The 11103-nt window shown below is 52.2% G+C and overlaps 1 protein-coding gene across 1 annotated transcript in view; it reads right to left on the bottom strand.

The window, feature by feature from the left end:
- The window catches only part of LOC108799300 (zinc finger protein 143-like), a gene marked incomplete at its 3' end in the record, with an annotated part of 18555 nt that extends 11454 nt beyond the window's left edge, over positions 1–7101 (bottom strand). The window contains exon 1 of the mRNA XM_018571150.1: positions 6984–7101. Within this exon, the coding sequence (XP_018426652.1) occupies positions 6984–7029 (46 nt within the window). The remainder of the gene's footprint in view (positions 1–6983) is intronic.
- Between the last annotated feature and the right edge of the window lie 4002 nt (positions 7102–11103).

The raw sequence follows: 11103 nt of genomic DNA, 5'->3' as shown, positions 1-11103 counted from the left end.
CCCGTGTCTGTCTGTCTGTCTGGGATGATTTCACTACACGAGATGCACATTTATGTCACGACGGTGTTACAGCAAAGCAAAGTCATTTACCAAAAAGTCTGTTTATTAAGAGAAAGCGATCGTCAGAAATCCGTCTTTCGTCCTTTCCGGGAAGTCAGCGGATAAAATCATTGTTATAAGATAAGGAGAGGAAATCGCCATCGACTCTCCATTACAGTCCGTGCATTCTACACCCCAATCATACAATGCAGCCGTCTCTGCTCCCCCATGGAGTCCTGTGCTTTACGCAGCAGAGAGAGAGATCTGATTGGAGGAGAGACGGTCATGTGACTTTGTGAGCAGAATCTCCTCGCGGCTGTTTTTTTAATTTTTCCACTATTTTTATGGCGCTCCCCCGGGCTGGGATTCCCGAAGCCAGCGCAATGCAATGCACATTTGTAATGCACACCGCCTCCTCCCCATGCAGTCTCCCGCATTCCTGGGTGCAGCGTCACCGTCCATCCGGGACGACTCCTGGGGAATGCAGAGCAGATGAAATCTCACCGCAGGACACTCCGCTCCCTCGCCGGACGTCTTCTCACGAGATTTCAGGTGCTCCATATTCCCCGTGATCTCCCCGCGGTGTGACGTCATCCTAGGCAACGCAGGTGGAAGATGGGGAGGAGGCAAATATACGCACTTCTGCCTCTACAGGTCCATTGTGCACTAATAGTAGCCGATTTGTAATGGGGGGAGGGGTTCTGATAGCATAAATGGACTTTGTATTTTACCACGAGGTGCACTTTAAATTGGTCCCTTATTGTTAACTGGTTGCTACAGCGAACTACCATTGTAGCAGCCTGCATAGGTGCGTTCCGGTGCGCTGCGACTTGGGTCGTGACCTAATGACCGGAGGACAATTGTGGGCCCTGAGGTTACACGGGTTGAGAACCTCTGATCTATACGGAGTGCTCCTGTCCATTCATAAACTGAGGAGATAGTATGCGTTACTATGTCCACAATCATGAATGAACAGGAAGTGATGTAGAGCTTCCTGTTCATTCACAACTGGGGACACAGTTAACATACTATCTCCTCAGTTTATGAATGGACAGGAGCACTCCGTATAGATCAGAGGTTCTCAACCCGTGTAACCTCAGGACCCACATTTGTCCTCGGCCATTAAGTCGCGACACAAGTCGCACAGCATTAGGGTACCGCACGTTCTGGTGCGGGTGGACAAACTGTGGTGTGGGAGGTGCGTTTGGGGTACCATTTAATTGAATGGCAACGCAAAACACCTCCCCCACACCAGAATTCACGGTAAGGCCTCATTCACACACAACGCAAGAGCAAAATTGTATATTGCGTGTATACGCATGTATGTGCGTGTATGCGTGCACTATATGCAATCCCAGAATGCATCATTTGTAATAGGAATTTTAAAGAACTACGAGGTCAGTGTTTTTCCCAATCGTTCTCCTCAGGGTAACGGGAGGACACAAACTAACGTCCTCCCATTACCCTAAGCTCAGGATATAGGGAGCTACAGCTCGCGGTATACTGAGACGCCGCAGCCGGAGCGGATCCCGACAATTGTGCCGGGATCCGCCCAGCTGCGTGAGTGACAGCTGGCTCTGCCTATCTAGAGGCAGAGCCAGCTGTACCCGGCCCCTCCCCCGTCCGTTCCGCCAGTCAGCGCTGGAGGAACGGAGCGGGGAGGGAATCCCTGCAGGGAGCGGTGAGTAACAGTCAGTGCTCTCTGCAGGGACAGGATTGAGAAGTGAGCGAGCAACGGTATGTGTTCCCGATCTACTGAGCCGACGTGTGACAGTCTCATTGTCACAGGTCGGCTAGAACTATGAGGCGTGTAAATCATCTCATAGTTCTCCTTTAATGAACTGTACTCGCGTACGTGCATATACTCGCGCGATATATATATGCATGTAAAGTACGCAGGAATACGCTGCCCGGACGCATCTCGGCTCCATTCTGTTTTTGCGCATTTTTATGCTACGCAAATATACGGCTCCATACGGGGCTATGTGTATGGAGCCTTTTATGTGCATATGGGACAATACGCATGTGCGCGCATATAGGTGCGGCAGTGTGAATGAGGCCTAAGAGCGATTGCGTGGTACAGTGCGGTAATTGCACGGTACTATGCGATTAAAGGAGAACTATGAGGGGGGATAATCACAATAGAAACTAGTAGTCCATCACTGGAGCCTTTTTTTTTTTAATTATCCGATTAACCGATTAATCGAACTTAATAATCGGCCAACTAATCGATTATGAAAATAATCGTTAGCTGCAGCCCTAATACCGGCGCTCGCTCACCTCTCGATCCTGTCACGGCTCTCTGCCGCGACTGTGGAGGGGCTGGATTCCCCCCTCCCCGCTGACTGGCGGAACGGACGGGGGAGGGGGCGGGCACAGCTGGCTCTGCCTCTAGATAGGCAGAGCCAGCTGTCACTCACGCAGCTGGGCGGATCTCGACGTCTACGTCGGGATCCGCTCCGGGTGCAGCGTCTCAGTGTACCGTGAGCTGTAGCTCCCTATATACTGAGCCTAGGGTGACGGGAGGACGCTAGTTTGTGTCCTCCCGTTACCCTAAGGAGAACTATGGGGGAAAGCCCTGACCCCATAGTTCTCCTTTAATGTACTGCACCAGTGTGAATGGGCCCTCAAAAACACTGACAGACACACTCCCGCTCACATACACCACCCTGTCTCTGTACCTTACGTGAACTGAAGTGGATCCTCAGTGGGCTGCTGCGCTGTGACGGAGCTCCATGCATACGTGCATTGCTTGTACAGCTCCCTTGCATGCCCTGTAGAGGTGCCGGGAGCCAGAATGTGACGTCACTCCGGTCCAGGCACCTCTACAGGGCCCGCGAGGGAGCTGTACAAGCAATACACGTATGGATGGAGCTCCCTCGCTGCCATAGCACCAGCCCACCTCGGCACCTGGCGGCATATTTTGAATAGCTGCTTGGCGCGAGAACTGACGGTGCTGCGCTAGCGGGAGGCAGAGGAGCCTCTCACCTGAAAAAGCGGAAGGCACGTGGCAACCCACCAATTCAGAACCAAGGATCTAGAGCAGTGGTGGCGAAACTCGGCACTCCAGCCGTTTTGGAACTACAAGTCCCATGAGGCATTGCAAGTCTCTGACAGCCACAGGCATGACTCCCAGAGGCAGATGCATGTTGGGGTTTGTAGTTTTGCCACAGCTGGAGTGCCAAGGTTCGCCACCACTGGTATTCTAGAGCAGGGGTAGCCAAACTCCGGCCCTCCAGCTGTGCTGAAACTACAAATCCCATGATGCATCTCTCTCCGGGAGTCATGTCTGTGGCTGGGAGAACCTTGCAATGCCTCATGGGATTTGTAGTTCCACCACAGCTGGAGGGCCGGAGTTTGGCTACCCCTGTTCTAGGGCAGGGGTAGACAACCTTGGCTCTCCAGCTGTGCTGAAACTGCAAATCCCATCATGCTTCTGCCTCTGGGAGTCATGCCTGTGGCTTGCAATGCCTTATGGGATTTGTAGTGTCAGCACAGGACAGCCGAGGTTGCCTAACCCTGACCTAGAGCAAGGTGTGCCGCGTTAATTCAGATTCTAATTTGCAGTAATAATAATGATGAGTGCAGAGAGACATCTATGTGTACAACGAGGAGCTGCGTCATGTGACATCCACATTATGTAGACTAGAAATCACAATATCCATTGAGGAAAGGTCAGCGATCTGATCATGTATGTGACGGAATATTGAGGGCTCATCACACAGGCGTGCACAGACCCGGGGAGGGGCATCCATGTAGCTGCGTCTTCCCCCCTAGGGATGTACAGGCAGCTGCACATCCAGGAAGGGGGTCTAAACACCTGGTCTTCAAGCAGTTAAAGAGGAACGTCACCCTTATCTATGAAATCACAACAAAGTCACCTTTAGAAATGTTCAGGGGCGACAGTCTACACACAGACACTTCTAGATCAGGGGTGGGCAACCTTGACACTCCAGCCGTTGCGGAACTACAAGTCCCATGATGCACTGCAAGAATCCGACAGCCACGACTCCCACCAGGCAGAGGCACGATAGACGTTCCCCACAGCTGGAGTGCCAAGGCCGCCTAACCCTGTTCTAGATCATTGCCGGTGTTCTGTCGAAATGGCCAACCCGTCGGGATCTCCAACTCATGACGTCACATCGGTCGGAGACTTCGACGAGATGGCGCTAACGCGCATGCCCCGGCCGTGGCATTTTTACTGGACCGTTGCCTTCCCCAGTTGCCGTCAGTGAGCCTGCGCAAGCTTGCAATCCTCATCGAGTTCTGGCGTCAGTCCTTGTGCAACGGGGTGCCCGCGCAGGCGCGCCAACGCAACTTAAGAGAACGTGATCCGATTCTTGGTTGGCCGCGCAGGCGGGAGTTGGAAATCTCGATAGAACACCGGCTGTGTATTGTATTCGTTCTTTTCCTCCCCATTCTTCTGGCAGCGGCCATATTTACTAAGGGCAGATTAATATATCACCTCCCTGTACTTCCTGGAACTCTGGCCCATGTGACCACGCACATCACCTCAGGCGAGGAAAATGCCTTTTCCCTGAAATCTCACGAGATTACAGATGGGATTTCCCAGCACTGCTCGGCTGCTGTCACCTTCCCAGGATGCAACGCTTGGGCGCAGGTGACATCACTGATGCCCAAGAGGACCAGGAAGTGGAAGAATCATAGTAAGTAAAATAAAAAGGTAAGTTGAACTAACGAGTGTGAGATGATATCATATAAACAGAGCTTCATGCTGGGAGGGGGGTTAGTGAAGGGGGTGAAGGTCTCATTATAATATATCTCGGGTATTTCTCTTCCTATTTTAGCCCCCGGAACAAAATGAGCCGTTAACCCTCGCAGTGCCGGAGGAGCATCGTCACGGCAATGGCTGATAAACGTTTTGCCCGGAGCTCTTCTTTAACCCTTGCATTGGTAGCCCACACTGCAAGGCTTAACGGGTGCAAGGGTGTATCCGGTATGATGTATATTACACGGCAGAAATGTGTTACATGTTCTATATACACACACACAACACGGAGTCCGGGGGTCTATCACACGACGACATCATCCACAACACGGAGTCCGGGGGTCTATCACACGACGACATCATCCACAACACGGAGTCCGGGGGTCTATCACACGACGACATCGTCCACCAAATGAGGGAGGAAACCACCGACGCGTTCCGGGGCCAACACAAGACCTCCATACTGGTATATACAGTATATATAGAACTCTGTATACCGGAATATATTACTCTGTACTGTATACAATAACACCCGGCTCTCTGTATCTAATAACACCCGGCTCCCCGTATATATAATAACATCCGGCTCCCCGTATATATAACACCCGGCTCTCTGTATCTAATAACACCCGGCTCCTCGTATATAATAACACCCGGCTCCTCGTATATAATAACACCCGGCTCCTCGTATATAATAACACCCGGCTCCCCGTATATATAACACCTGGCTCCCCGTATATAATAACACCCGGCTCCCCGTATATAATAACACCCGGCTCCCCGTATATAATAACACCCGGCTCCCCGTATATAATAACACCCGGCTCCCCGTATATAATAACACCCGGCTCCCTGTATATAATAACACCCGGCTCCCTGTATATAATAACACCCGGCTCCCTGTATATAATAACACCCGGCTCTCTGTATATTTAATAACACCCGGCTCTCTGTATATATAATAACACCCGGCTCTCTGTATATATAATAACACCCGGCTCTCTGTATATATAATAACACCCGGCTCTCTGTATATAATAACACCCGGCTCTCTGTATATATAATAACACCCGGCTCTCTGTATATATAATAACACCCGGCTCTCTGTATATATAATAACACCCGGCTCCCCGTATATATAATAACACCCGGCTCTCTGTATATAATAACACCCGGCTCTCTGTATATATAATAACACCCGGCTCCCTGTATATATAATAACACCCGGCTCCCTGTATATATAATAACACCCGGCTCCCCGTATATATAATAACATCCGGCTCCCCGTATATATAATAACATCCGGCTCCCCGTATATATAACACCCGGCTCTCTGTATCTAATAACACCCGGCTCCTCGTATATAATAACACCCGGCTCCTCGTATATAATAACACCCGGCTCCTCGTATATAATAACACCCGGCTCCCCGTATATATAACACCTGGCTCCCCGTATATAATAACACCCGGCTCCCCGTATATAATAACACCCGGCTCCCCGTATATAATAACACCCGGCTCCCCGTATATAATAACACCCGGCTCCCCGTATATAATAACACCCGGCTCCCTGTATATAATAACACCCGGCTCCCTGTATATAATAACACCCGGCTCCCTGTATATAATAACACCCGGCTCTCTGTATATTTAATAACACCCGGCTCTCTGTATATTTAATAACACCCGGCTCTCTGTATATATAATAACACCCGGCTCTCTGTATATATAATAACACCCGGCTCCCCGTATATATAATAACACCCGGCTCTCTGTATATATAATAACACCCGGCTCCCCGTATATAATAACACCCGGCTCTCTGTATATATAATAACACCCGGCTCTCTGTATATTTAATAACACCCGGCTCTCTGTATATAATAACACCCGGCTCTCTGTATATATAATAACACCCGGGTCCTCGTATACAGTATATTATTGTATACAGTGAAGTATATGACTCGGTATATCGGGTTGAGTATATAGGACGATTTGAGGCCTCCGGCCCCCCTTGTGTCCCGCGTCCCCCTGTCGCGGTTCTCTCTTCTCCCGGTACCCAGCTCTCCCCTCCCCCCCAGGTCGGGGCCTCGCTCCCCTTCAGGCCGTAGATGCGCTCGGTAGGGCCGTAGATGTGTGTGGTAGGCCGCGGCCTGTCCCCCGGGCGGGCTCTCACACAAGGCACACTGGGTAACACACATTTATACACCAACCTCCGACACAATTTTCCAACAATTCCTCCGTCCGACCACCATGCATCAGGGCAGGAAACGGCCGCGCTCTGCACCCTGCGCCCGGGATTCCCGCATAACAGTGGCCGTAGGGCGGGGCCGAGGCACACGGAGGGAGCCTCTCATTGGCTGCTGCGGGGACTGGCTTTCCCGGAGGCGCCCTCCGATTGGAGGAGGAGTTCGAGCCAGACGGACGCACGCCGGAGAGACGGCGCCCGCTATCCAGAGCGCAGGGCTCCACTGAGGAGAGCCGAGAGCCCGCCCACTCCGCTCATTGGCCGGGCGGCCCGCGACGTCCGGCGAATGCGCGTTGAAGATTGGCACTTCGAGCCGTCAGTAGGATGCGGAGCCCGCCCCATCTGAACCCGGGAAGACGCTACTGGCTGTGGGGCTGAGGAGAGGTGCCGCCATCTTGTGTGAGGAGAGGCAGGGAGCGCGTAGGGCCCCCCGGGGGTCTGGGGTGACCCTGGGGGGCTAGATATGGCCCTCCGGGCGGTATTTACCTCCTAGAAGCGGAGGGAATAGATTAAGGCACCTTCTGTACCGTACCGACAGTATACACCGGCTCCCGACACCTGTGTGAGAGGGCTCTGAAGGAAGCAGACGCATACTACGACTTCAGCCGCCAGGGTCAGCTGTTTTCCTGTGTGCTATTCAGGGACTTACAGCTTCCATCAGATACTTCTCACACTTCCTTCATGTACCAACACGGTACCTGTTATATAGGAGGTTACAGGCAGCTTCCATCAGAGTCTTCTCACACAGTGTTATAGGAGGATACAGGGAATGTCAGCTTCCACCAGAGCCTTCTCACACACAAGTTACATGTTTTGCGTTGGACCAGAACACAGGCCGTGGCTGCGGTGCCATCAACTTCAATGCACCCCCAGAACGCATGGCGCCGGCCCGGGATGTGATACAGTGCGTTCTAGCAGCTAACCGCTCTGGAACGCACTGTTGATGGTGCGAATGGGCCCTAAAGCTCTTTGGCCCCTTACAGTGACTTGCAAAAGTATTCACCCCCTCGTCATTTTTCCTATTTTGTCACATTAAAACCTGGAATTAAAATGGCTTTTTTTGGGATCGCACGTAATGGACGTTAACGGAAAAATAGTCGAAATCCAGAATATAACCTGTTTTTAAAAAAAGGGAAAAATGGTGCGTGCAAAAGTATTCACTCCCCCCCCCTCTGCTATGAAGCCCCTACGTAAGATCTGCCGCAACCAATCACCGTCCGAGGTCACATGACCCCAGTATGTATATACACTGCATTGCCAGAAGTATTGGGACGCCTTTACACGCACAACTCTAATGGCCTCCCAGTCTATGAATTCCCCATTTTTTATATTTATGGATTACATTTTGGACTGCGATGTCTTGAGATTCAGTTCAATGTCATTCACCCCAACACGGGCACGAGGCAGGCGTGAAGGGGGCCCAGGGGCATGAACACGTCAGTGCATTGCGGTGTCATCCAATGGCGGCGCTCCCCTAACTAGAGTCTTGCCTGCTGGGCTTTCCCGTCGCATGCCTGGGGAGCCGCCGTGCAAAGTGTTCCGGCACCCAACAATCCTTCCGCGGGCCGCTCCGGGGGGAGATTACACCCCCACCGTTGCATCTCAGGCGCTGGCCATTGAAGAAATGATATCATCAACTCCTCCCACGCTCGCCTCCAGGACTTCACTGGAGTCCCTCCCATCCTCTGGAACTCTCTACCCCAACCTGTCCGTCTGTCTCCCACACTGTCTGGCCTTTAGGCCAGGGGTCTCAAACCTCCAGCTGTGGTGGAACTACAAATCCCATGATGCATCTCTCTTTGGGAGTCGTGCCTGTGGCTGTGAGAATCTTGCAACGCCTCGTGGGGTTTGTAGTTGCACCGCAGCTGGAGGGCCGGAGGTTTGAGACCCCCTGCTTTAGGCGATCCCTTAAGACTCATCTCTTCAGGGAAGCCGATCCCACCTCAACCTGACCGCTCAACCATTCATCCCCACACAGCTCCCTCCTCATGTATCACTGGCCCCTCCCCTTTATAGATTGTAAGCCCTCAGGGGCGGGGCCCTCCTCACCATCTTGTCTTGAATTGTAATGTCCTCCTTATATTGTAAAGCGCTGCGCAGAATGTTGGCGCTCTATAAATCCCGTATAATAATAATAACAGGAACAGCACACGCCAAGAATGATCTTTCTCTTCCGTTCGTTGAAGGACACGGCGAAGATCTGTTGATCTTGACCACCGGGTTATCCTGCCGCCTGCGGGGGATGGGAACGAAGTACAAAACGCCCTCCTATGTCCCCAGCTTTGTCTGTGGCATCCATTGGCAAGGAGGGTACACCGGCGGCGGTAGGCACTCCTAGTACATCAGATCCTGAACCAGACCCGTCCAGCAGTGATGACGAGGCTTTTCGGCTTCTGCCATCCTCCAGGAGGAACAACTGGTCTCCGTTCTTATCTACTCTGTTAGGGAGACTCTTCAGACTCGGGATGTCCCCAGTCAGGGGCGTCCCGAGGCTGGGTGACACCCGGAGCGGTAACCGAGTGTCACCCCTCCGAGACGTCACCGCGCACGCGCGGCAGTACTCCGATACCTGCCGGCGGCCATCTTGGTGATGGACACCGGCAGAGAGAGGAGGGGACAGTCACCCGGCGGGATGAGGCATGCCGCCCGGTCCCCTCCTCTCTCCTGATACTGTCAGGCGTTCGGTCCATGACCGAGCGCCCGACTTTTCAGAGGGGGGGGGGGACACCAAAATGATTGCGAGTCATTGAGGTGTCACCCCTCCAATGGTGTCACCCGTGTGCGTGTCGCATCCCCCTTGTGACGCCACTGTTCCCAGTACCTCTGCGGAGCCCCCAGGACCCTTATGGGACTCATAAATCTCTACGATCCAGCAAGGTTTTTCTATATCCTTTCTTCCATGGATTCCTGAACAAGCGGAAATGGCCTTCTAAGTCTCTCACAGTCCCGACGCGTTTCACGGTTTGCTATTCTTTTGATGGAGCGTTTCTAAGTGGGCTTCCCCACCGACCGCGGACCCGCCAGTGTCTCAACTTAACTCTACTGTTACTCCAGTACAGGATTCTCCATCTTTTAGGGATCTCACTGATGGGAAAACTAAAGTGGTGTCCAGGAGCATGTATACCGTTGGCTGGAGCTTCCCTTGCTCCAGTCTTGGCCTCGGTCCTGGTTTCTCAGACTTTGATGAAGTGGGCCAAGCTTCTGTATGCTGCTCTGGCCGATGTTGAGCTTGTGGATCAATTCACGCGAGGTCTTGAATATCTTTGTAGCCATGCCTTGGGTGCCGGCCTTTGGTATCCAAGCTGTGGGGTTTTGGCTGTGGTTATTAGGAGGCTGTTGTTGCTCAAGTGCGAGTTGGTTGACCAGACTTCCAAGGCCCTCATGGAGCTCCCACTTCAAGGGGATTGTCTGTTCAGGGCCACTTTGGATGACATCATTAAGGATCTTACGGGGGAGGTGAGAGTTTGGGAGGGATGGTAAGAGCTCCTTTCTGCTAAAGACTTGCACCATAAACCAGGTCCTACTAGTTTTGCTCACTTTTTTTTTTTATTCCTACACCTCTTCTGACTTGGGTGGCAAGCCCTCCATCTCCTCAGGGGCCAAGTCCCCCTGGCAGTCAAAACCAACAAAGTCCACCAAGAAACCTTCCTCTGTACGAGGGTTTGCCCCACCACCACCACCACCCGCTCCTCTCAAGGTGGAGGGTCATCTGGATTTCTTGGTTGTCTCATATCTCCAACCAGTGGGTCTGCCAAGTGAGCGATAAGAGCGTTCAACTAGATTAGAGCAGTGAGCACATCTGGGGTGATCCAGACATAATTGTCGGGATCCGCTCCGGCGTCTCAGTATACCGCGAGCTGTAGCTCCCTATATACTGAGCTTAGGGTGATGGGAGGACGCTAGTTGGTGTCCTCCCGTTACCCTAAGGAGAACTATGGGGGAAAACACTGACCACATAGTTATCCTTTAAGTCTTTGTTCACACTTTTCCAAAGCTTTAGAAGGTAGACAGTCTTAACCTCTTCAGATGCTGGTTTGTGGCGTTGGCGGTGCGATCTCTGGCCTTGGTGTTTTTTTTTACATGTG

The sequence above is a fragment of the Nanorana parkeri genome, unplaced genomic scaffold, assembly GCF_000935625.1.
Source record: "Nanorana parkeri isolate BGI_ZX_2015 unplaced genomic scaffold, ASM93562v1 scaffold1687, whole genome shotgun sequence".
NCBI lineage: Eukaryota > Metazoa > Chordata > Amphibia > Anura > Dicroglossidae > Nanorana > Nanorana parkeri.
Note: the sequence above shows the minus strand (reverse complement) of the source record. Positions and strands in the feature narration are given on the sequence as shown.